This window comes from Lissotriton vulgaris, chromosome 10, assembly GCF_964263255.1.
Source record: "Lissotriton vulgaris chromosome 10, aLisVul1.2, whole genome shotgun sequence".
NCBI classification, from domain to species: Eukaryota; Metazoa; Chordata; class Amphibia; order Caudata; family Salamandridae; genus Lissotriton; species Lissotriton vulgaris.
In genome coordinates, this window is record NC_141698.1 from 1,153,688,805 (window position 1) to 1,153,716,141 (window position 27,337).

The window sequence follows — 27,337 nt, forward strand, 5'->3', positions numbered from 1 at the left end:
TATTTAATTAATTATAATTAAATTACTTCTCACCCTATTACCCTATAAACCCACAACCCGCTACAAAAATTACATTAATGAAATTAACATAATTATCAATTAATCAATTAAATAAAATTACTTGGCAATTAAAATGTAATTAATTACAAAATAAAAATTATTTAACAATTAAATATAAACAAATACCAATAAATAAATTTACATATTTAATTATTTATAAATAAATTACTTCCCACCCTATTCCCCTATAAACCCACAACCCGCTACAAAAATTACATTAATTAAATTAACATAATTATCAATTTATCAATTAAATACAATGAATTGGCAAATAAAATGTAATTAATTACAAAATAAAAATTAATTAACAATTAATTATTATTATTATTATTATTATTATTATTCTGAGTTTTGTGTAGCGCCTGGTTACCAATAGGCATCCCAGCGCTTATCAGAACATAACACTACTAAAAGAATGCAGGGATCAAACGGAGAACAAAAATGTTTTTAAAAGTTTACGGAACCTGAGAAGACTGGCTTCGGAGCGCAGTTGTAGGGGCAATGAGTTCCACAAGGAGGCCACATTTATTGAAAACCTTCTGCCACCAGTTCTTGCCTTTTTCACCCTGCCAACATGAAGGAGATGTTGGTGGTCAGAGCGAAGGGAACGAGAGGCCTTGTAGGGCTGGACCATCTCCTCCAGAATGGGTGGACCTACCCCGTGCAGAACTTTGTGGGCGATGCAGAGTGACTTGAATTTCACCCTGTCCCTCACAGGGAGCCAGTGCAGTGCCCTCAATGCCGGGCGGGCAGATTGATGCCTAGGGAGACCCGTCAAAAGCCTGGCAGCCGCGTTCTGCACTTGCTGCAGTCTGTTCAGGGTAGATTCGGGTGCGCCCAGGAATAGCGCATTGCTGAAATCCAGCCGCGAGATGATAAGTCCCTGGATGAGAAGCCTTCGAGTGGCCACTGGGAGCAGGGGCAGAATCTTCTGGGCTGAACGGAGCAGGCCAAAGCACACGCCAGCCGTCTTTTTGGCGTGGGTTTTAAACGATAGGTCCTGCTCCAGCCATACCCCCAAGCTCTTGATCTCCTGCTTGGGGGGGGCAGTCTGGCCAGCTGCTGGGGGACAAAGATGGAGAGGAGTTCCCCAGCAGCATCAGTTCCGTTTTGGAGCCATTTAACTTTAGGGCTGAGTTGCACATCCACGTGTAGATCTTTTCAAGACACGTGTGCAGCCGGTCGGGATGGTGCGCCGACTGGGAAAGGCCTACCACCAGCTGAGTATCATCAGCGTAACTGATGATTTTAATACCCAGCGGCCGTACCACATTCTCCGGGGGGGCCATATAAACGTTGAATAAGGTAGGGCTCAGCGAAGAGCCCTGTGGCACACCGCACTGGAGAGGGGTAGAGGATGATTTTTCCTGGCCTTCCCACACCTCAAATGACCTTCCAGGAAGGAGGCGAACCATTTGAGGGCAAAACCCGTGACTCCCACACCCGACAGCCGTTGGAGAAGCACCTGGTGGTCCACGGTGTCAAAAGCAGCGCTGAGGTCCAGGAGGATCACTGCCACTGATCCCCCCGAATCCAGCATGCTCCTCGCATTCTCCACGACCGCTAGCAGGGCGGTGTCGGTCCCCTGACCAGGGGCGTAACACAAGGCCCCGCAGCCCCCGCATTGCGGGGGGGCCTCACGAGGGCCACTGGCTCCGGGGGGCCCCGCAGGGGCCCCTCACGTATAATACATGCTGCTTGCACACACAGTAGGCTGTGAAAAAATGGTGCGCAGCGTGGGCCCCGGGCCGGGCCCTTGCGAGTTTGAAATAGTGGTGGCGCGTGGCGGGGGCCCCGGCCGGGGCCCCTGTGAGTCTCCGTCTTTAGTTTTTTAAATGGTGCGGCCGGGCGCCCCGCCCCCGGCCCGGCCGCCGGGGCCCTGGGAGTCAGTGAGTGACTGTGAGCACATTAATTCGAATTAAATGTTATTGTGCGCGCCGCGGGCGGGCCGAGTCAGACTTCGAAATGGTGCTGGGCGGGCCCCGCCCCCGCGCCCCGAGAGTCAAGTCAAGTCCGAATTGGTGGGGGTTCGGCCGGGGCCCGTGTGAGTGAGGCACTCTGTCAGCCTCCTCTGTCTGATGCAGGCAGGGCGGGCCAGTCACAGTGGCACGGCACCCCGGGCACAGTCACTCTGAGTCTGATGCAAATATTATAAATGCCGAATCGATTGATGAATCAGGCGGCGGGACAGACTGTGGATGCGCACACACACTTGTTTACTCCCAGTCGGTCCTGTCCAGTCCTGACTTTCTTTCACTTTCAATTCCGCCACTTATGCACGTTGGGTGGGGGGGAGGGGGGGGGGGGGTTGGGGAGGGCTGGGGGCAAGTCTGGCTGGCTGGTGTCGTGAGTAGTGACCAATGATGCCCTCATTGCATTTGTCGGCACTCGGCACAGCACATGCGCAATTGCCGGCGGCGCGAACACAAGGTGTGGCATCAGGGGCCAGGGGCGCGCATAGCCCGCCCACCGAACCAGGCCAAACCCAAGCCGCCCATCGCCAAGACAAGAAGAGAAGAGATTAGAACAAGAGAAAGCCAGCCAGGCCCGCCGCCCACCGCTCAGACAGACTGTCCGAATTTAAGTAAGTTTGTCCCTGTGACACTGACCTGCGGGGCCTTCTAATCCTGATTGAAATTGCCCGGCCCCGGCCCCTGCCCTGTCCTGCCTGGCTAGCCTTGCACTCTGGGTGTGTGCGCTGTGCGTATTAGTAGAGCTCAGGACTGGTAGAACTTTGAATGGGCAATTAATTCAATGGCATAGGGCGAACGGGGCATATATATGGGCGTCTGTGAGGTGTGGTAGCGGCCCATAAGAGGAGAACATTTGTTAATCGATTCGTGAAGTAAAATCAAATGTGGAGGGGAGCAGCAGTAGTTGGATTGGTAGGCAGGGGCCCAGGGGGTGGTGGGTGACGGGTGTGTGAACGCTGGAAGGTATCGCTATCATTCCAAAGGACCAGGGGTTGGTAATGGGCTGGGGGGAGGGAGATGGTGAGTGGCACTGGCGCGGCGTTGGATGTCTGTGCGGGTAGGAAGGTTGTGTGAGGTGGAACGCTTGCATTGAGGTCGGAGGACGTGACGTGTACCCCTGAAGTGTAAGTTCGGGTGTCCGTGAAGAAGTACAGCCAGGGTAAGTGTCCATGGGACCAGAGATTCAACCAGGTAGACGACGATGTGTTGTCATGGGGGCAGAATTGGGAGGGTAGAATGGTGCAGTCGTGCTGCCAGGTGCCACCTCTGTCTGACTCTGATGCAGGGCACCCGGCCCGGACACTCTGGTTTGCCGCCCCCCTAATTTCACCTCGCGTTTCACATTGTGATGATTAAAGACTTGAGGTGCAGACGGGCTGGTGTGTAGTTTACCCTACACCCACGCAGCACGTGCATGCAGCATTCACCAGATATGGGGCGCTCCCCTCCAAGGGAGCAGTTGTGCTGCTCCCCTTCCGCATGAAAGGCTGAGTCCGGCCTGACCGGCTTGGAAGCTGTGACCTTCAGGTCACTTACAGACCTCAGTAGCAAGTGCTCAACCGGCTGAGCTGTCTTAGCAGCTGTCGAGGTAATGGCCCCTGCACACTCAGTGACAACCTATCATTAGTTGTCAAAACCCGGAGACGGAGCTGATTGCTTTCAGGGGGGCTGCAAATGGCCCTGGGGTTTCTTTCCAGTACTCGGTGTTCTAATAAATCTGTGACTTTGTGGATGGGAAATAAAGTCACTTTGATCCTCGTTTAGAAGCATCTATTTAATGATTCTGTATTCAAATTCTGAAAATGATTCTCTGTGCTGAGAATTTTTAATGTCGTTAGAAAGTGCCTGATGCCCGAAGAAACATCTGAGAAGTTATCATTAGATGCAACTGGAATGCAAGTGTTTATCAAGAAATCACTGCCTACGTGTGCAGTTCCCATAAATGAAGGACCGATATCAAGGAAAGGGTGCTGCGCTGCAAAGAGGGTTGAGTGAGTCTTATGGCAAAAATCGCTATATTTGTTGAAGACGTCTTGGGTCTTGATCGTCTTATTTGGACTTATTAAAAGTAATATGCCACGGTAGAGCAATACACCTTGTTTGCTGTCCCAACGGACAGTGGAGAGAGAGAGAGAGAGTGGACAGCTTGGAGAGAGAGAGAGTGGAGAAAGTGAATGGAAAGAGATTGAGAGAGTGGAGACAGAGAGTTGTCAGAGAGTGGAAAGAGAGAGCGGAGAGAGTGAAGAAATTGGAGAGAGAGAGTGGAGAGAGAAAGTGGAGAGAGAGAGTGGAGAGAGAGAGTGGAGAGAGAGAGTGGAGAGAGAGAGTGTGGAGAGAGAGAGTGGAGAGAGAGAGTGGAGAGAGAGAGTGGAGAGAGAGAGTGGAGAGAGAGAGTGGAGAGAGAGAGTGGAAAGAGAGAGTAGCAAGAGAGTGGTGAGAGAGTGGAGAGAGAGTGGAGACAGAGAGGGGAGAGAAAGTGGAGGGAGACAGTGGAGAGAGAGAGAGTGGAAAGAGAGAGAGTGAAAAGAGTATACAGATTGGAGAGAGAAAGTGAGTGGAGAGAGAGTGAGTAGAGAGAGAGAGTGAGTGGAGAGAGCAAGAGTGGAGAGAGCGAGAGTGGAGAGAGCGAGAGTGGAGAGAGCGAGAGTGGAGAGAGAGAGAGTGGAGAGAGAGAGAGTGGAGAGCGAGAGAGTGGAGAGAGAGAGTGGAGACAGAGTGGCGACAGGGTAGAGAGAGATAGTGGAGAGAGAGACTGACAGAGAGAGTCAATGACAGAGAGAGAGAGACTCACTGAGAGAGACTGGCTGACTGCAAGAGAGAGAGAATGACTGACTGAGAGAGACTGACAGACTCAGAGAGAGAGACTAGGAGAGAGAGATACTAAGAGACTGACTGACAGAGAGAGACTGACTGACAGAGAGAGACTGACAGAGAGAGACTGACAGAGAGAAAGAGACTGACATAAAGAGAGAGACTGACTGACAGAGAGACTGACTGACAGAGAGACTGGGAGACTGACAGAGAAAGAGAGACTGACCGACAGAGAGAGAGAGAGACTGACCAACAGAGAGAGAGACTGACAGAGAGAGACTGACTGACAGAGAGAGTCACTGACAGAGAGAGAGAGAGAGAGACTCACTGAGAGAGACTGGATGACTTTGAGAGAGAGAGACTGACTGAGAGAGACTGACAGAGGAGAGAGAGAGAGACTGTCTGGAAGACTGACAGAGAGAGAGACTGAGAGAGTGAAACTGAGAGAGAGAGTCTGACAGAGAGAGGGACTGACAGGGAGAGAGACTGACTGAAAGAGAGACCGACAGAGAGAGAGAGAGAGAGACTGACTGACTGAGAGAGAGATTGAGAGAGAGAGACTGAGAGACTGACAGAGAGAGGGACTGACAGAGAGAGGGACTGACAGAGAGAGACTTACTGACTGAGAGAGAGACTGACAGAGAGAGGGAGACTGACTGACAGAGAGAGAGAGAGAGAGAGAGAGACTGTGATGGAATTTGGGTCAAAGTGAGTATGAAGCTTTGCAATGCCTCTTAAGATTGCTATTGTCTACTAATAAAATGTATTATCAAAATGTGCTCTTTGTAGTTACATCTGCTTTTGAAATACTGCATTGTCGCTTTGTCTAATGTTTTAAAACGGAAACGAGAAGGAGCAGTGGATGCACTTTTGTCAAAACTGAACGATGAGTTGGCCCGACGTTGTATATCATGACAGGAGTCTGCATCAGAAAACCCCCCTATAATTGGGCAAACTACCCTGGCGTACTGATGGCAGGGACCCTGTAATGAATGGACCACCACCTATGATAGCCTGCTGGCAGACTAAGCCCAACCTTTAACTCCACCATCCAGTCTTACTTATCACTGCTGTATTGGTGACAGTGGGGTAACAATCGCCCCGCATCCTCTGCAGTATGGCCGGTCGCTGGCCTGACAGCTCTAGACTGGCATGGATGATGGGAGGGGGGCCCCTCCATGTAGTTTGCAGGGGGGCCCCCTCAAGTTTCGTTACGCCACTGCCCCTGACCAGGGCGAAAACCCGTTTGGGAGTCGCCCAGGAGGGAATTGGCTTCCAAGAAGTTGGAAAGGCGGCTATTCACCAGCTTCTCAGCCACCTTACTGACACCCGGCAGCAGAGAAATGGGCCGAAAGTTGGCAAGATCGGCGGGATCAAGGTTAGGCTTTTCAAAAAGAGCCTTGACCACCGCCCCTTTCCAACTGGGGGGGACCACCCCATGGGCGAGAGACAGGTTTATCAAGTCCGTCACAGGGCCGCCGATAGTGGATGACACCTGTTTAAGATATTTAATAGGTGCTGGGTCTTTCGGGGAGCCGCTCTTCATAGATCTCAGCACCGACAAGACTTCCTCCTTAGTGACTGGACCGAGGGAGGCCAGCTCCACCAATTGTGACTCAGGTACCAATAATAAATTTACATATTTAATTAATTATAATTAAATTACTTCCCACCCTATTCCCCTATAAACCCACAACCCGCTACAGAATTAAATTACGCAAAATTTAAATAACATTAAATTCATTTATTAAAATACATTATAACATAAATAAACACTTTTAACACATAAAATACACTAAAAAAAAATTGATAATATTACATTTTCGATATTTTTAATAACCTATATTATGTACTTCGATATTTTGACTATCTATATTTTAAATTTCGATATTACATTACATACCTTCAAAACGATATTTTTGATGTCTATATTCTGTCCATTCGATATTCTGTCCAGCCTATATTTTGAACTTGATATTATGTCCATTCGATATTTTGTAGTCAATATTTTGTCTGTTTACCCTCTATCCTGCCTGTCACTGCCAGGGTGGGGTCTTGTTTATAATCCAACTCCCACTGAGCCAGGTGTGACTCATGAGCCCCAATACTTTATCTCTCACTTTGCATTTGGCTGTAATGTGTGTGATCAGGCTTCCCTCAAAACAGTCTTGTATGCCTCCCACAGGGTGACCTCCGAGGCTTCTGTCCCTGAGTTCTCCTGTAGAGAATGGTTGTATATGCCCCATGAGTGTATCTCGTGTGTTGAAAACATCCTAATTGATGTTTTAAAGCAAGGGAGTAGTAGAAGTAGTCTAATCGAGACATGGATCACATTTGGTTGGAATTAAGAGTGTATTGGTGGGTTTCTGGATGCTCCTCTCACCACAGGTCTACCAATCCCATGGTCTTCAGGAAGATCTCTAGGCATGGGGCCCATCTTGGTCCATCCCCTGATTATGTCATTCTATCCCTTTCTATCCCTTTCCCCATATGTGTTAAATTGAGGTCCCCCCATTCAGCAGGAGCAAGTCTGGCACTTCCGCTAACTACGCTCACATTTTTTCTACTTCCATTGCTTGTAAGCCTGGAGGAAAATACCAAGTGGCCAGGGTGATGCTGAGCCATTCCATGGTCCACTCACTGTTGCTTGGCATCATATATTGTCTGTCCATGTGTGTGTTAGCCTGAGGAGTAGTGATCGGCAAACCAGAATGCCCACCCCTCCCAATCTCACTGATTATCCTATACGTACTAGTGGGGTGTACCTGTCAAGGTGCAGTATTCTTCTAGTGTTTCCTGTGAGATGCATCTCTTGGAGGTGAATGATATCTGGGTTTAGTCGTGTCAAGTATTCCCACATTTCCCCAATTCATATTGCATCCCAGCCCCTTTATGTTCCAGGATAAAACCTTAAGGGCGAAACCCAGGTGTGGTTGGTGAGCTAACAAAGAAAATGATTTGGGCTGGCACTGCTTAATGGTAATCAATTATAATCCAGATGATGGTCTGTGGCATGCTACGGAGGAATTGCTGTTGTGTCGAAGCAGCGTATATGATACAAAGTCTATTACGAAGCTACCCCGTGGTGAGGTAGAGCACCTTTGTGCACCGCGCAAATGACTGCAATACTCTACTTCATTTCACTCCTTTAATAACTGTTAGTACATCAAAAGCTCATCACTGGTTCAGGATTGCTGAACCAGTGATGAACTTTTGATGTACTAACAGTTATTAAAGGAGTGAAATGAAGTAGACTGTTGGTGATATGTGGCCATTGTCTGGAGTGCCAGGCTAGGCCCCATATTTGTCCATTGTCTACGGGCCTCAGTGTGCTTCTAACCATCCCCTGAAGCCCACCACCTCAATGCCTTGCACACTGAATCAAAATTCCTCCCCCAGTGCCCAAGGTGTCTGGAGCCCACCAACAACAATAATAACATTGCATTTATGAATTACAAGTTTTCTCTCAGGAGACTGACTCCAAAACTATAGTGGGGCCAGGTGTCCAGGTGGGCCTGGCCGCTTGCTGTAGTTATCCTTCTTGTCTTACCTGTCACTCACCTGGAATAAGTCGGTGGCCACTTGACGGTCTTCCATCGGCTTGTTTGAGACTTCACTGTAGTCAAATAATCGTGTCCACTGTCGACCGAGTGAGTAAGAGCCTGTCAGTTTTTCCCAAGCTTTACCTCAAGCCCCGGAGTTGCTGTCATTCTCTTCTGATTCCTTCGACAAGGCCTTACATTTGTTGCTTGCCTCCCAAGATCTGTTTTTCTGGATGTCCGTATCCACTGTTACTCGTTCGGTTTCTGCCTGGGATCTCGTTGGAGTCGCAGCTGGGCCTCCCCATCTTCTCCACCTTGATTTATGCCTCTTCCACTCTTGATCAGTAGATTGTTTGCCTCAATCCAGAAGGGGGAATCCCCCACTCCAACCACTCCAGGCATTCCTAGCCACTTAGAAGAAGTGTGACTCTCCTCCTGTGCATACCGCAGTTTTACTGGGAATAACTAATTGATTTAAGGTTCAGTGTGTGAAGGTGTTGCATTATCCTGTGGAAAATCTCTCTTGTTTTTTTGGACGGCATTGGTGTAGTTGGGATAAATATTCACCTTGGCATTGTCCACTTGCCGGGTTGTGTGTGTCCATGGCACCTACAGGATATGGTCTCGGTCACGGAAGTTGAGCAGCCTTTTCCACGATCAGTCTCAATAGCGTCTCCTTTTGGATAGTACTACTGCCCAGACGGTGTATGAAGCCGGCAGAACGCATAAATTACATTGAGAACTTTGTGTATGAAGAACAAAGCCATTTTTACCTGATAGCCATATAACTGTTTTAACCTTTTAAGGAGCTATGAATTCTTGGAAATGTGTAATTTTATCTTATCATGATTTTATTGTCTGAAACTCGTGCTGCAATGGTTTTCAGTAACTATGCAAATGTAATACACTCAAATTCAAATTCATTCAAATTCTATCAGTCGAGGTGGTGTGTGCTTGTTCAGTTGTGAACATGTTGGATGCTTTGCCCTCAAGCACCTCCCTGAGGTGCCAGTCTTCCAGGAACAGAGACATGTGTGACCCTTCCTTCAGCTCCTGGACTCATACTATTTTCACATTGTTCCGCCTTGAACGTCCTTGTGCATCTTTGACCTTTTCCTGAAGTTGGGTGACCGTTTATTGAATGGGTTGGATTGCCTCATCACTGCCCCTAACACGGGGCCCCATATCCCTTGGAATTCACTCTGTTCCATTCACTCTCTCCACCAGTTTCTTGTGGTCCGTCCACAGGAGACAAAGATCCAAGGCTTATGCATCTATCTTGTTTTCCGGGGCTAGTATTGTGTCTGTACTAGCAGCCAGGATAGTGGCTGTGTGATTCACCAATCCATTCTACGGAGGACTCCATCCATCCTTGTCTTTTGGGAGTCTCAGAGGAACTGACATGGGACCCATTTCTGTTGCCTGAAGGGGACAATCCTGGCTAGATCCGGGGTGGGGGGGGACCCTTGGGCTGTCCGCCGCTGTGGGTAGGTTGTAATGGTTGGTCTGTTGGCATGCTGGTCTCAGTCTTCAGGACCACCATATACAGGGAAATTGTGTCCCTTCCCCCAACCAAAGGGCCTCCCTTCTCAACACCCCATTGGGTTCAACCATACAGGTGCAATCTTTACAGTGCAAGCCCCATCATCTTGTCAACCCATACACCCCTCCACAGGCACAAGCACTCTCTGCCGACCTCTGGGCTTCCCGGCACATCGCTGCATTGGCCTCAACTCCAGCCGTCTGGATCTCCAGTGGCTCCCCTTTTCTGTTTCTCCCCTCCTGCACACAGCCATGAGGGATTAGTGTCCTGCAGGGCTCTGCTCCACCTCCCACCAGGTCCTCTATTCCCCTTGTGTAGACACCACCTGAGGGGACCTCTTCCCAGTGACTGAGGTGCCTCCTTATGGGCCTATCTGGAGGGGTCATTTCCCAGTCATTTACATTATGTGGGCTCCCCTGACTTCCCAGAGTCTACTGGGCCCCAGCTGGCACCTTCTATGCCTCCGAAGGGCAGCATCAAATCCAGGGGCCCACAGGCCCTCAAGACTCCTTGATTGTGTGCTGCTGTTCTGCTCAGTCATAGCACAAAATTTCAGGGTTCCCTCTGGCCTCTACTGTCCCGCTAAACTAATCAGGGTGCTATAAGCGGTGTGGACACCGAGCCGAACCCACACACCTTATACATTGGCCACCACCTGTAGCCTCAGCGTCTCGCCCCCCTCCCCAGGCCACGTATTTGCCGGGTGCAATAGGGCCCCAGGCCTCCCCAACATCTCACTTGCTGACGGGGTGGGCCCCCTCTCAGTATCAATTTCTTGGCACCCCTTTACTGTTTTTCCCATGGAGCTGTGCTCACCTCTATACATTGGGGCCACAGATACCTCAATTCGGGCTTGAACTGGGTCGTTGCTGCAAGTGTCCGGCCAGGCCTTCTCATCGCCTGTTCTGCCCGCATATCTCCCCATATCTAGCAGTTGTTTGTGCGACAGGCGGTCTGGGACTCTGCCCTTCCGGCTACAGCTCCTGGATGAGGGGAATGGCCCCCTCCCTCACAATGTCAAAATTGCAGCCTCCAGATTCTCACCTGCAAGCTGCGATCAGTGGGATCTTGTAGACCATCTCTGGCTCGGCCCAGGCCTCCCTCACGTGGCAGCCACCGGAATTACTCAGGCTGACGATGTCAGATCCTGCTTCCACCAATTTTAGCGACCTCCTTAACTTTGCTTACAGCTGATCTCTCCACACCTAAGGGCATATTGTGGATGAGTGCCAGTATATTCAGGATGATGGGCCAGGCTGTTGACGGATCACCTCAAAATGCATCCGTCCTGGCGGCCATCTTGGCCACAAACCCATTTGCTACTGTTTTGTCACCTTTAGGGCAGTATTAACCTTAGACATGTAATTTGTGAATAACACTGGTCTTATTCGTTTGTTGGTTGTTGTTTGTATTAGCATGTCCATTCACAAACTCCTCCTTATGCCATCCTAAACTCCTCCTTGCTCCTCCCTAAACTACTCCCAGTTACCTGCAGCTATTCCCTATTTTTGCACCCTGAGTCTCTTCTACAGTAATTACTAAGTAGGAAACACATGTGCAGAGATATCCCATTAGAAAATATAGGAATCAATCAATCAATCACTCAATCAATCAATCAATCAGCGGTTTGTTAAGCACAGCTACTCACCCAAAAGGGTCTCAAGGCTCCAGGGGGTGCGCGCAGCTCCTGGGCTCTCACAGTGTTTAGTTGAAGGCCAGGTCCTGAGCTCCTCCAGGGTTAGTGCAGATGCCAGACGCTCATGGAGATTTGTGGAAGAGCCAGGACTTGAGATCCTTCAGGAACTTGGAGAGAGTTGTTGTCTGGCGTAGGTGGAGGGGGAGGGTGTTCCAATCCTTGGCAGCAATAAAGGAGAAGGAGAGTCCTCCTGTTCTGGTCTTCTTGATGTCCTGCACCATTGTAATGGGAGAGCTGGGCTGATCAGAGGAATCTTTGGGGTGCATAGAACGGGAGGTGGTGGTTCATGTAGGTGGGGCCGGTGTTGTGGAGGGCTTTGTGGGCATGGGTGAGTAGCTTAAAAGTGATTCTCTTCTCAATGGAGAGCCAGTATCGTGCCCACAGGTGTTGGGTGATGTGGAAGTGGCACAGTAAGTTAAGGACTAGTCTGGTGGAGGCATTCTGGATGTTCTGGTGTTTGCAGGTGAGGTTCTTGTGGATCACGGCATAGAGTGCGGTGCCGTACTCCAGTTTGCTATTGATGAGGGCATGTGTGGCGGTTTTCCTGTGTTCAAGGGAAATCCAGTTGAAAGTCTTATAGACGATGGGTGTGGAAACATGATGAGGTTCACTGTTGGGTTGGGAGAACTCTTTGATGATGCCATGGAGTTGTTTGCTGTTGTGTGCGTGGGTGGAGATTCTGTCCTGGAGGGCTTTCTTCCTTGAGTATGTGATAAGTTTGTGGTGGGCGGTGGTGGCTGTTTTGTAGTTGTTGAGGTCCACTGGGTTTTTGGAGTTCCACCATAACTTTTCACGGCATCTGCAGGTTCCCCTGGATTCCCGGAGTTCAGTGGAAAACCAGCTGGCTTTCTTGGCATGAGGGTTGGAGGATTTCTTGAGGGGGCGACGATGTTGGAGCAGTCGGTGATCTATTTGTGAAGGATACGGGAGGCGGTAGTAGGGTCCTCCTCTGAGGTGGTGGAAATGGAGCTGCTGAGGGTGGTGGCAAGCTGGTCATTGTAGATCTTGTTCCAATTCTTGCGTTGGAGCTGGGGTGGGCGTCAGTGGGAGATGTTTGCTCCGTAGGTGAAGTGGACGCAGCAGTAGGTCATCCATGGGAGTTCGGAGGTGTGGCTGAAGGAGAAGGAGTTTCCTGCTGTAAAGATGTGGTTGAGGTATGTCCTGCTGGGTACGTTGGGCCTTGTGTGATCTGATTGAGTCAGATGATGTGGAGGTTTTCCAGGATTGAGGTGGGGTTGGGGTCTTGGCTGTTGTCGAGGTGGAACTTCAGGTCTCCCAGCAAAGTAAAGTTAGTGGAGGTGATGGCATGCTTGGTGATGATATTGGTATTGGAGTAGGAGAAAGGTGTGCGGGGTTTGGGAGGTCTGTAGATGAGGGTGGTGGTCAGTTTGACCTGTATCTTGAAGTGGAGCTGTTCCATTAGGTCTATGTGCCTGTCGGTGTAGGTGCTCAGGCGGAGGTTGGCCCTGTGGGTGATGCAGCCTCTGTAGTGATTTGGGTGGTCCTACTGGTTGAATTTGTATTCTTCAGAAATGGTGATCGCAATGTCTGGTCCCGAGGTGGCGCTTGTCCAGGTTTCTGTATGAAAAGCAACGCCAGGAGTGGTGCTGTCAAGGAGGTATAACAACACAAAAGTACCAGAGGGTCTGTAGACAGTGTAAGTTTACGGTGCGGATCATCGTCTAGCAAAAGAACTTCCTAGCTGACCAAAAATGGTGACTTGAGGCACCTAAGCAGGTGGTCAAAGATACCCATCAGTCACCACTCGGAACTGCCCTTCATCATTTGGGATTCCTTTGAGACCATACGCCCAGGTGTATTGTTCTCTGGACAGAGGTAACCAAGCTGGTAAATGGTCCTCTCCGCTGAGATAGGAGGCAGTAAGGTCTTGCCACTTCCCTATATTGATGAGTTATAAAAGTGAAGTGACCACAAAAGTGCAGTGCAAAAAAGAAAAAAGTAAAATAAATCAAAAGAGTGCATTAAAATTGGATGAGGGAGTACTGAATGATTTTATTCTGGTGATACTTGCTCTGCCAATATTAAAAATTGTCAAGACAGTTTTAGAAATTAGCTGTCTAGATATAGTACCATGTCAACATGTTTCAGCAATGAGGGACGTATTTGTCCTTGCTTTCTTCAGGACCTAACAACAACTATTGCTACTGCAAAACAAACTATAATATCAAGTGAAAAAGTAAGAAAAACAGGTATAAAAACAAGCACAGAGGTCACCTGAAGATTCTAGGTGTCACGTCTTGTTTTTTCTTACAGGTCATGTGTTTCACTAGAAGAAGTCAGAAAATAGGAGCTTAAGTGCCTGACAATTTTGGAGCACACATCAACAAACAAGTATCACTAGGTATTTGCTCTTAAACCTTAGTGTAGCCAAGCCATCATGCTGACACATTCACCCAATCAAGTGGTACTCTATTTGCACTTCCTGGGATACACAATTATATTCCACAAGAGAAAATATATGGTAAATCTTACCGAACTTGTAAGAAGTGAAGACCTCACCCCACCTGGCAGTGGCTCAGGAGTAGAGTGAAGCACCGCTCTATATGGGGGCAAGTAAACAAAAATGAAAACAATACCCCTCTTTGTCATAAACCCACACTCACATTATGACACGTTCCCAATCAGAACCATTTTGAAATGTATGAAATATCTCTCTCTTCTCTTTCTCTCTCACCTATCACAGAAAGGTGAAATTCGTCATGTATTATAGCCACTAACGTGTGTTCAATAGTAGACTACTTGTGTCATTGTTTGTATGTGAAAACAAGACACAATAAGCATGATAGGGGTGCTCACACTCCCATTCAGGATAGTGCCTCTCCCCGATGCTCAAAGCGCTGTTTAGGAATAGTATAGGACGAGTTCATCGCCCAAGTAGCGTGTGAGCAAATGTCCGAGCTCAAACGTAAATGTACATGTATTTATATAGCGCAAATCACCGACCCGGTATCTAAGCGCTTGCTTAAGGAACCCGTCCTGGTATTCCCCTGTGAGATAACCCCAGCAGGGTATCCGCAAGGTGAAAGCCAGGCATCCCGCCGCGAGGGGCCATTGTGGAGATTAAGCAAGCTATTGCCAGAGTCGCAGAGTGTGAACCCGTGAATCGAGTAGGCACCGGAGCGAGAATTGTCGAGTCCGTGGATTTTTTAGGACTAAAGACCCTGCCGAGCCGGGAATTGAACCCTGGTCCCGGGCTGGCCTCTGCTTTCAGGTCTGCCTCCTCTAACCAGTGAGCCACACTTCTCCACCAGCTCAAGATGCTCGAAGCGAATAATTTACCGCTGCGTTCAACGGAAACGATAAACTAACTGCTACAGACTCAAGAAATCAAGCAAGGCATATCCCTAGTGTTGATGCCGGGATTCACGCTGAGTGGGAGCATACTTTCATGCCCCCCGTAAAAAACCATTTACCGTTACGTGCAAAGCTACAACCGGCTTACCTCTCCGTCGGTACTTGTAAGCCGGCATCTGGGCCGACTGGGGAGGTACCGGCGTCACAAGCCACTGTTGTTTAAAAGGCTTGCCCTGACTGGCTAGATTAATCATGTGACCGGCCTACCTTCATTCTAATTGGGCGGCATGGCTGCAGGATTGTATCGGCAGCGGCTATTGGTAGTTGCTCGCTCCCAGTTGTCAGGCAACCTGTTTATCAATAAAAGACACAAACGGGTTTGAAATGGTCGGTAGAATGTATAATTATATGTACTCGAAGCATAAATTAAAGGAAGGATGAATAATGGCTAACAAGCTTGTGTATGCCCTGATGGAAGGTCACAGAGTGGTGTCACGTTAGGCTAATGACATATTGATGATAAAATATCCCTTTTTATGTACAGAAATTATATTGCTGAAAACCAAAACAGGGAGACATGGTGATAAGCTATTCCAAAAGGAAGGGGTAGTATTCCCATATGATTGAAGATTCCAAACGTATTGGATGAATTACACTGATCTGAAGACAAATCCCTAAACCCGCAAAGTACTGCATGTCTGTTTAAAGGGAGGACCAAGGAATCTCATCGTTTAACCCCTTATGGTGTGTGTCAAGCTTCAGAACCCATTTTTGCTCCTTCAGTAGGAGGAATCTTGTAACATCCGCTGTGTGTGCAGGGAGGTCCCAGTTTTCCGTGGCGTGTCTGTGGAGGGCTGCGTACAAATTAGGAGGATGCATTGCAGGGTTTGGGCCGCGGTGGAGTTGTTACTGGTCAGTGGAGGTGGGTCCTGGGTCTTGGCAAAGTTGAAGGAGTGGCAGCAGTTTCGGCATTTCAAAAGGCTGTGGGTGTCGAGAGGTGAGGAGAGCTCGCAGTTGGAGTTAGAGAATTTGACCTGTAGATTTTTTAACTGCAATATTTAGTTAGTAAGGAGTATTACAGTAGCACTTCTTTATGTACTACTAAGTGCAGTTTGTGAATGAGACCCCTTGTGTGCCCTTCTCTGAGTGTAAAAAAGGAGCATCATGCTTGAAGAAGGCGGAAGGAGGAAGAGTGCAACCACTGGCGGAACTTTGCAGAAACTGGCTGTCACTTTGAGCAAAACTCTGCGAACTATCCCCAGGCCTGCGAAAATGCTCTCAATAGCATTTGAAAGCAAATGTTAAAATAAATCACCTAGGAAATAGTTTTCAATGTTCCAAAAATATTCGGTTAAACTATTGCCCTGTTTAAATCAATCCTAATCATTATTTCAAATATCTCCTTTGGGTGCATTTTTATCATTAACACAGCCAGAGTATTTTGTTGCTTTGGTGTGTATTAACAGGATAAAAACACATTTTAATATGCACCTTGTCAAGGGATTCCATAGAGAAACAAGCGGGCACTGGAGTGGTTACAAAAATTATCAAAAACAAAGACTGAGATGCGTGATAGCTAATGCAAATGCTTTTTAACGTTTGGGCAGAGTAGCAAGTCTGCTGCAAGGAAACTTGAGCTAAATTGATCTACTCAAGAAGATTTAACTTTCCCAGAAGGTGATGCCTTTAAGGTGAGTCCCCTTAATAGTTTTCAAAGAATAGGTCTGGCAGTTTCAGTATTTGCTTTAACATGAAACCAGAGGTTTAGTGGAAAGTCAGGAAAAAACGGATTTTGTAATGTATCAAAGGCTGGAGTTAGAGGAAATGGAGAGAGCTTTGAAAAATGCAATGGGCATTGCTCAGAACGGATGTGAATCATTTTCTCATTTTTATGCATTGAAATGCTACTGAAGCTGCAAGTTATCAGCTCTGCCATCAACATTCTATTTACAGAGTTAGCAAACGCCACAAGGAGTGTGAAAGGCGATATCAGGATCAGAAGTGTCTGGGTAAATTATGAATCCTGAATATTAGGAATGTCAAAAAAGGCGCCAGCGCTTGACAGAAACCAGACCTTGTTTACGGCGCTAAACTACAAGCACAGCCCCTGTGACTGATGGGAGGGAGAGCAGAGAGAGTGGGGGGAGGAGTGGTGGGGGAAAAGACAGGACAATAAAAGCAAAACGAGCGCAGTGATCGTGAAAGGGCGCCACACTAATAGAAAGACCTCATACTGCAGGTCTCTGCTAAGAGTAAAGACCAGAGGCATTCCACGTCCCAGGGAGCTGTGAGGAGCAGGCACAGAAAGCAGCGCCCCCTGAGGAGCAGGCACAGACAGCAGCGCCCCCTGAAGAGCAGGCACAGACAGCAGCGCCCCCTGAGGAGCAGGCACAGACAGCAGCGCCCCCTGAGGAGCAGGCACAGACAGCAGCGCCCCCTGAAGAGCAGGCACAGACATCAGCGCCCCCTGAGGAGCAGGCACAGACAGCAGCGCCCCCTGAGGAGCAGGCACAGACATCAGCGCCCCCTGAGGAGCAGGCACAGACAGCAGCGCCCCCTGAGGAGCAGGCACAGACAGCAGCGCCCCCTGAGGAGCAGGCACAGACAGCAGCGCCCCCTGAGGAGCAGGCACAGACAGCAGCGCCCCCTGAGGAGCAGGCACAGACAGCAGCGCCCCCTGAAGAGCAGGCACAGACATCAGCGCCCCCTGAGGAGCAGGCACAGACAGCAGCGCCCCCTGAAGAGCAGGCACAGACATCAGCGCCCCCTGAGGAGCAGGCACAGACATCAGCGCCCCCTGAGGAGCAGGCACAGACAGCAGCGCCCCCTGAGGAGCAGGCACAGACAGCAGCGCCCCCTGAGGAGCAGGCACAGACAGCAGCGCCCCCTGAGGAGCAGGCACAGACAGCAGCGCCCCCTGAAGAGCAGGCACAGACATCAGCGCCCCCTGAGGAGCAGGCACAGACAGCAGCGCCCCCTGAAGAGCAGGCACAGACATCAGCACCCCCTGAGGAGCAGGCACAGACAGCAGTGCCCCCTGAGGAGCAGGCACAGACAGCAGCACCCCCTGAGGAGCAGGCACAGACAGCAGCGCCCCCTGAGGAGCAGGCACAGACAGCAGCACCCCCTGAGGAGCAGGCACAGACAGCAGCGCCCCCTTACGAGCAGGCACAGACAGCAGCGCCCCCTGAGGAGCAGGCACGAACAGCAGCATCCCCTGAGGAGCAGGCACAGACAGCAGTGCCCCCTGAGGAGCAGGCACAGACAGCAGTGCCCCCTGAAGAGCAGGCACAGACAGCAGCGCCCCCTGAGGAGCAGGCACAGACAGCAGCGCCCCCTGAGGAGCAGGCACAGACAGCAGCGCCCCCTGAGGAGCAGGCACGAACAGCAGCATCCCCTGAGGAGCAGGCACAGACAGCAGCGCCCCCTGAGGAGCAGGCACAGACAGCAGCGCCCCCTGAAGAGCAGGCACAGACAGCAGCGCCCCCTGAGGAGCAGGCACAGACAGCAGTGCCCCCTGAGGAGCAGGCACAGACAGCAGCGCCCCCTGAGGAGCAGGCACAGACAGCAGTGCCCCCTGAGGAGCAGGCACAGACAGCAGCGCCCCCTGAGGAGCAGGCACAGACAGCAGCATCCCCTGAGGAGCAGGCACAGACAGCAGTGCCCCCTGAAGAGCAGGCACAGACAGCAGCGCCCCCTGAGGAGCAGGCACAGACAGCAGCGCCCCCTGAGGAGCAGGCACAGACAGCAGCGCCCCCTGAGGAGCAGGCACGAACAGCAGCATCCCCTGAGGAGCAGGCACAGACAGCAGTGCCCCCTGAGGAGCAGGCACAGACAGCAGTGCCCCCTGAAGAGCAGGCACAGACAGCAGCGCCCCCTGAGGAGCAGGCACAGACAGCAGTGCCCCCTGAGGAGCAGACACAGACAGCAGCGCCCCCTGAGGAGCAGGCACAGACAGCAGCGCCCCCTGAGGAGCAGGCACGAACAGCAGCATCCCCTGAGGAGCAGGCACAGACAGCAGCGCCCCCTGAGGAGCAGGCACAGACAGCAGCGCCCCCTGAAGAGCAGGCACAGACAGCAGCGCCCCCTGAGGAGCAGGCACAGACAGCAGTGCCCCCTGAGGAGCAGGCACAGACAGCAGCGCCCCCTGAGGAGCAGGCACAGACAGCAGCGCCCCCTGAGGAGCAGGCACAGACAGCAGCGCCTCCTGAAGAGCAGGCACAGACAGCAGCGCCCCCTGAGGAGCAGGCACGAACAGCAGCATCCCCTGAGGAGCAGGCACAGACAGCAGCATCCCCTGAGGAGCAGGCAAAGACAGCAGCGCCCCCTGAGGAGCAGGCACAGACATCAGCGCCCCCTGAGGAGCAGGCACAGACAGCAGCGCCCCCTGAGGAGCAGGCACAGACAGCAGCGCCCCCTGAGGAGCAGGCACAGACAGCAGCGCCCCCTGAAGAGCAGGCACAGACAGCAGCGCCCCCTGAGGAGCAGGCACGAACAGCAGCATCCCCTGAGGAGCAGGCACAGACAGCAGCATCCCCTGAGGAGCAGGCAAAGACAGCAGCGCCCCCTGAGGAGCAGGCACAGACATCAGCGCCCCCTGAGGAGCAGGCACAGACAGCAGTGCCCCCTGAGGAGCAGGCACAGACAGCAGCGCCCCCTGAGGAGCAGGCACAGACAGCAGCGCCCCCTGAAGAGCAGGCACAGACAGCAGCGCCCCCTGAGGAGCAGGCACAGACAGCAGCATCCCCTGAGGAGCAGGCACAGACAGCAGCACCCCCTGAGGAGCAGGCACAGACATCAGCACCCCCTGAGGAGCAGGCACAGACAGCAGCGCCCCCTGAGGAGCAGGCACAGACAGCAGCGCCCCCTGAAGAGCAGGCACAGACATCAGCACCCCCTGAGGAGCAGGCACAGACAGCAGCGCCCCCTGAGGAGCAGGCACAGACAGCAGTGCCCCTGCTCTGAGGGAGGTATCAGCACAGCCCTCCCTCTCCGTCCACCTGGCTCCCCCGCTCTAATGTGAGGTAGGTCAGGTTGGAGCCTGCTAACTGATTGGGAGGGGGTGGGAGAGTCAGACGGAGGAGCCATAAAATACACATTAAAAAAAGGGGAAATCAGCACCAGCTAACAAATATTAAACAAGCACCGGAGCCGGAGCCACGTTGGGGGAGGCAGCAGCAACACAACTGTGGCATTAAGAGTTGGTGGGAGGACGAATGTTATTTTTAAATGTAAGCAGCTAGGGTGCTGAAGATAAACACAGACAAACGGTAACAGAGCAGGAATTCAAGAAAAACATAGTCCCCCCAAAGAACAGATAAAGAGCCATAGCAGAATGAGACAGTACTAAGTCCCTGCTCTATAGGAGGAACAGAGGAGAGAAAGGAGGGACAAAGAGGCAAGACTGACCACTGGCAATAAAGGATTTTTAAAGGACATTTACGTAGGCAAATTAAAAGCAATGACAAGAAAGGGGATGGACTTGAAGCCCACAGACTGATTACAGCACGTCTTAAAGATACAGCACATGTGCTGTCTAGCTTGACCAAAATATGAATAACACAAGTGAATGAAATGACAATGTTTCTAAGGTTTAGAAAGTGCACTTGTGTTTGACAAGACAACATTCTGGTAAAAATCTAAAGAAGGCATGGGTGCATTTCTTCAGTGTCTAAACAATATAGATCTGTTGTTTACAATTTGATATTTATTTATTTATAGGTGTACATCGTTATAGAGGAAATCTTATTTAGAGCAAAAGGGGGCTGTGTGTTCGGGTATTTAGGTTTAATAAGAGTGCAAAGGAGACATTTCAAGATTGAATACATACCACAGAGGCGGGCCGTGATATTTATGAGGCTTAAATATGGTCAGGAGATTGCATTGAAAAACTATGATAGTCACATAATGTAGCAGAAGGGGCCGCATTTCCAACCCAGCAGCACCAGTGCAAAGACCATATGGAGACGTTTCCAGGCAGGGCCAGACTTTGACATTACAGGTGCAGCTCCATGATGCATTTTCTAAAGACAGATGTAAACTTCTATTACAAACATTAACATCTGGGTATTCATTTATTGCTCTGGGGCAACACACTTTAAAAAGGAGAAACTTCATGTTTCCAAAGTGCACGCTTCCATCACTGATTCATATATACACTTATCCAGACAGGATGGGTGTATGCACACCCTTCACCAAGTCATTAATAAAATATTCTAGGGCTAGTCCTAGGTTTGTGATGGATTTTATAAGACACTCAATGGTTGGAGGGCCACCGCCGTAATCCGTCAGTTGTGATTACGCTCTGAAAATATTGTGTTTGTCCTCCTGGTAGTCTTTATAAATCTACTTGGTCTGTGTGTTTATGACTGAGTGGGACGGCCCAGTCTGCATGTTGCACTGCCAATGCATCCACACACTGGTACACCGTGAGCCGTAGGGCAGGTCACACTAACTATATTGTGTCACTTTCCATTCAACTATCTATACTTAAAAGCATCTTTTTTTTTATTTCTGAGCACTGTTCTTTTCCTGCAGATATGACGAACTGCATAACGTGCCCTGAAGACCAGTGGTCCAATCAGAAGAGAGATGCCTGTATTCCACGGGTGATAGAGTTCCTGTCCTATGAGGATCTGCTGGGAGTTGCCTTAACCGTCATTACAAGTTTCTTCTCCCTCCTCGCTGCTGGAGTGCTGGGAGTCTTTGTTAAATACAGGAACACACCTCTGGTTAAAGCCAATAACAGGGATCTCAGCTACATCCTCCTCGTCTCCCTCCTGTTGTCCTTCCTCTGCTGTCTTCTGTTTATTGGACGTCCTTCAAAGACTTCCTGTCTCCTCCGGCAAACTGCCTTTGGGATCATTTTCACTATTGCTGTTTCTTCAGTTTTAGCCAAAACGATCACAGTGATCATCGCCTTCAACGCCACAAAGCCGGGCAGCAAGCTGAGGAAGTGGGTGGACCCGCGTGTTTCTAGTTTTTTGGTCCTCTTCTGCTCACTGGGGGAGGTGGTGATCTGTGTTGTGTGGCTCCTCAGCTCTGCCCCATTCCCAAGTGTTGACACCAGATCAGAAACTGGGAAGATGATCTTGCAGTGCAACGAGGGTTCTGCTGTTGCCTTCTACGCTGTGGTTGCTTATATGGGGTTCTTGGCTCTTCTGAGTTTTGTTGTTGCCTCCATAGCAAGAAAGTTGCCGGCTACTTTCAACGAGGCCCAGTTTATCACCTTCAGCATGCTGGTGTTCTGCAGCGTCTGGGTCTCCTTCATCCCGGCGTACCTGAGCACCAAGGGCAGGTACATGGTGGCCGTGGAGATCTTCGCCATCCTGACTTCTAGCGCTGGATTACTGGGCTGTATCTTCATCCCCAAAGTCTACATCATCCTCCTTAGGCCCGAACTCAACACCAAAGAATATCTAATGGGGAGACAAGGGACCCTCTGAGACCTACAGGACTGGGATAGTTGTATCTCTCAATACTGAGCGACAAATCATCGCTCTGCAACAATATCAAGTGCAGATCATTGGATAGCACTATATCGTCAAGTTAGGCATGTATAAGTGTGTATTTAGATTTACTATTCTTAACTTCACATCTTTGTATCTTGACAACATACATATCACCCATGTACATCGGTGTGGAGGTAAACATATTAAGGGGCATAAATATGTAGGTTTAGCACAAGAGGGTGCAAGAGCGACGCAAAACCTAAGTAGGATTTATCAAGCCATGGACGGCCATCTTACAGTGACGCAACGCAGCACGAATTAATGTGTTACATTACTCTGCCCTGGGAAGGCGATCCATGCTTGGGTGTTCCCAGGCATCCACCCATTGATTCTGAAGCGTTCCCTGATTTACCAACATTGGTCGACCTGGGAACGCCTCCGAATGCCAGGCCTTCCCAGGTGAGGAGTAAGAAAGGTCTGTATTTCTCCTTCTTCGTCTCTCTATCTGTGCTGGATTCTGCAGCACACATAGAAAGAGGACAATTCCCCAGAGCGAAGGTGTCCCTTCCTGCACAAAAATAATCCTGCTGACAATGTAGGCATTGGAGTGCCAGGGTGCTGGCGTTGGCACTAGGCATCACATTGAGCGCCAGCAACGGGAAACGACAGGAATGCAGCATATATTGTTACGTACAGCGTATTCATGCCCTTTCCCTATCACGCCGTGCAGTGCTGACATCTTAGTAAATATGCCCTTAAATCCTTACTTACCAATATACATACCATGACAATACAGCTGCAGACGCCATCCCAACTGGATATCTTTGCAGGTCAATATTCTGCACTCAGTTTTGGGGTAGAAAATCCACTAGAGACCAATGAAGAAGAAGCAAATATATGTCGCGTTGTGCTGGTGTATCGACACCACTTCTCATTTACACACAAATAGTTTGTATTGTATTAACAACCATTTTACTGATTTGGACATGTGATCCTTTAGGAAATACTTTATCAGCTTTTTGTTCTATTGATCGAAGGTTTACTGCTGAGAGAGATCATTTTTATGTATTTAAATGTGTGCTTAACATTATATTTCTGCGCTAAAAGAAAAACACTGAACTTTCCAAAACTGTATTTTGCTGTGCTTTTCAGAACTAGGTGCAAACTAGGCCTAAACTCCATCTTCAATTCTAAAGCAGCCATGATGTGTGTTTTCATTTCTTCTCTCATCACATGTGACAAAATGTGCATCATGTGTTGACATGCTGTTCTTTAAGAATGCTGAAGGAAGCATTTACTACATTTCAAGGCTCCTCTGCCCATACTCCTGCAGTGCTCTTTACAGTTTGACATTGTAAGTGTGTAAGTGTAATTTGATTTGTACTGACATGCTGTTCATGAAGAATGCCGGAGGAAGAATCTACTTCACTTTACTTCAAGGCTCCTGCTGCCTGTACTCCTGCAGTGCACTTTACGGTTTGGAACGTGATTTGTACTGAGACATCTGGTTGCATGCGGGAATATTTAACATAGGGGTTGGTGTTGGGATGGTGTCAAATGATACTACATTACATTTGGGGCCAGATGTAGGTAAATCTCATTTACCGATTCATAAATACCGAATTTTACCGATTCAGTTTTTATGAATCTGTAAATGAGATGTAGGTAAAAATTCGGTATTTTTTACCGAATCGGTATTTGCTATTGAATCCTATGGGCCTTGAAGCCCACAGGATTCAATAGCAAATACCGATTCAGTATTTACCGAATCGGTAAAAATACCGAATTGCTAAGGGGGACAGGGTGTCACTTTGACACCCTGTTGCACCCCTGTAATTGGCTTTTGCGCCATGTGGCACAAATACATGCCCTTAGGGCATGTCTGTGTGCACATGGCACAGGTGTACATGCACAGATGTGCATGTACACAAGAATTTGTAATTTACCATGCAATTGTATTGCATGGTAAATACCGAATTCTAAAGGCCCTGTAGCACTGTTAGAAGTGCTACCTACATCACAAAATACATTTTCGGTATTTTTACCGAATGGTAAATTTACCGAATCGGTAATATGTACAGAATCGGTAAATGTACTGATTCTGTAAATTTTACCGATTCGGTAAAATTACAGATTCGGAAAAATTACCGAAAATGTACATTTGTTTGGCCCCTACATCTCCATAGCCCTTTAGGCCGGTCGGAAACGGCCTAAAATCGGTATTTTCGGCCGTTTCCGACCAGTAAAGGGCTACCTACATCTGGCCCTTTGTGTTCTATTTCCCCTTATGCATATTGACCCAAACATCTTGTGCTGACAGTGTGATTTTCAATGTGAAATTTATTCCCCAACTATTTGTTTTGGGTGTGAGCTATGTCTGGTTTGCTCTGACTTTAGAGAGTCGACCCTCGCTAGTCTGTCTCCTGATAATGACGTAGAGTAGTTTACTCTGAGATTTGCCTTCATTTCCTTCTCTTTGCTGCCTTTGACTCAGCCTCATGCTATTTGCCTGTATTGATGTACCATGCATTTTGACTACCTATTAATGTTGGCTTCTGTATCGCACTTTATTATTAGATAAACCTTCATGGGTTCAAAGCCTTGTAACAAGTTTGTTCAATCAACAATGCTGGTTTATTTGCTGCCACACTGTTATCTGTGGGGAACATTGACTCATATGTTCTTGAGGTTAACACCGTCTCTGATCCTGCACAGGTGCTGAGTCTTAGATTATCTGATGAGATGATGTCAACACTTTCTCGAACATGAGGTCCATTAGAGACCACCGTACCTGCATATTGTTGCAGGAGGATGGCATGGGTTGTAGTTGTAAGTGGAGGTTCAATTATGTTACAAAAGTTAGACACAGCTATCCAAGGGGAGGTACCACCTGTGGTTCTTCATAAACCCAATAGAAGCTCCTTCATCTGAGCCTGTCTCAGTGAGGCGCTGAGTTGGCCAGCCTTAGGGAAGGACAGTTACCGCTTGATGATACCACAGACCCACAGGGGGATTGAAATCACTGCTGATGACATTGGGATGAACATCAACACTGGTGACAAGTCAACTCATCATGGCTGCAGAGTGTGACAACTAGTGTCCATCTATTGTGCATTCTTGTGCTTCAGTGTCACAGCACCTGCTAACTGCACCGGCTCATCTACCATGAGCCATGGTCTATCCAAAGAGCAACCTGGCTAGGGCTGCATGATGCTATTCACGTGCCACACTCGACCAAGCGCTGCAAGTGACATATCCTGCCTTGCCTACTCACAGCATTGATTACATGCACTCTATATGAAGGAGGAAACCATCTTGCACTGGCTTTTAGAAGCAGCTGACATCCACGCACCCTGGGTGAAATTTTCTCGCTCTCGTCCCAATGACGCTCACTGATAGTTTACCCCATAATTAAAAAAATTGAAATTGGAGGTACGCCGAAAGGAAAGAAAATGGAGGGCTAACTACCTACCCTTAGATAAAGAGAACTATTGTATAGCCCGTAAAAATTATCAGAAAACCATTTTGATACAAAAAACTGAATACTTCTCGGATATTATCACGAGCTCCACAAACAAATCCAGGGACGTATTTAAAATTGTAAATGACCTTAGTAATAGTGAAAGGACCGCCCCCTTTGTGACTCCTACCCAGGAACTCTGTAACTCTCTTAACTTGTTTTTCACGGACAAAATCAATATTATAAAACAGAGTATTCTGAACTCCCTGTCATCTGTTCCTATGGATGATATCTATTTCAACCCTATTACACTTGACACCTTTTCCCCTATTGACACTAAAACCCTTACCAATCTTTCGAGCCGTGTTAAATCTGAGTCACCCTATGGTGACTGCCCGCCTTACATCATTAGGGAAGTGATCCAAGCTATCCCACAGGGCATTCTATCCTTACTAAACGAATCACTTTCTAAGGGCAAGGTGCTTGGCAACTTCAAGAATGCACTACTCATCCCGTTAATAAAAAAACAAGGAGCAGACCCTCATAACCCGGTCAATTACAGACCCATCTCCTTACTCCCCTATCTTTCCAAATTAAATTACTAGAAGCCCATGTTGCCAACTGCATGTCTAAGTTTATCGAAGACTCCGATTACTTAGAGCCTAACCAAGCCGGTTTCCGTCCCTGTCACTCGACGGAATCCGTGATTTTGGCCGTCCAAAATACTATGCAATCCAACGCGGACAAAGGTACACATCAGGCGTTGGTGCTTCTTGTTTTATCGGCGGCGTTCGACACGGTTGACTATTCTATTCTGATCAACCGTGTCGAACAGGCCGGTCTAAGAGGCCCCGCACTAAGTTGGATTGCTTCCTTTATCTCTGGACGCACACAAGCAGTTAGGCTTGGCTCCTTTACAGCACCTAAAACTTCATCCACTTGTGGGGTCCCACAGGGATCCTCACTATCACCTTTATTATTTAATCTTTATTTAATCTTTAACTCCGCCCTCTCCTACACTCCTTAAAACAATTTAATGTTATTATTTACAATTACGCAGACGACCTTCAACTCGTGTTTACGCTTAACACCTCAGACTCTGTTGCGCAATTTCAGAACACCATGCAACACATTCAGAGGTGGATGAGTCTTAACCATCTCAAACTTAACCCAGGCAAGACAGAACTGATCTTGCCTGGGAAAAGCGAGCTGAGTTGGGGTCCACACTTCTGGCCACCTGATCTGGGAAACCCACCAACGAAATCCACTTCTGTCAAGAGTCTGGGCATTACTCTGAGTGCCGATCTCTCACTGAAAGGACAAGTTGGTGCTGTCGTTTCTGCCAGCTTCTACCAACTGAGAAAAATTTAAAAAATCTCTCAATTTCTAACTCATACCGCACTCATTCAGGTTATAATAGCCCTTGTCCTTTCCCGGTTGGACTTTTCTAATAGTCTTTACCTAGGACTCCCAGTTGGTTTGCTGA

General features: G+C 48.9%; 1 protein-coding gene across 1 annotated transcript in view; it reads left to right on the plus strand.

Annotated features, from left to right (window-relative positions):
* Positions 1 to 22,385, plus strand: part of LOC147689501 (vomeronasal type-2 receptor 26-like) — a 309,392-nt gene extending 287,007 nt beyond the window's left edge. Inside the window, exon 4 of the mRNA XM_086940120.1 lies at positions 21,478 to 22,385. Coding sequence (XP_086796246.1) covers positions 21,478 to 22,385 — 908 coding nt within the window. The remainder of the gene's footprint in view (positions 1 to 21,477) is intronic.
* The last annotated feature ends 4,952 nt before the right edge of the window (positions 22,386 to 27,337 follow it).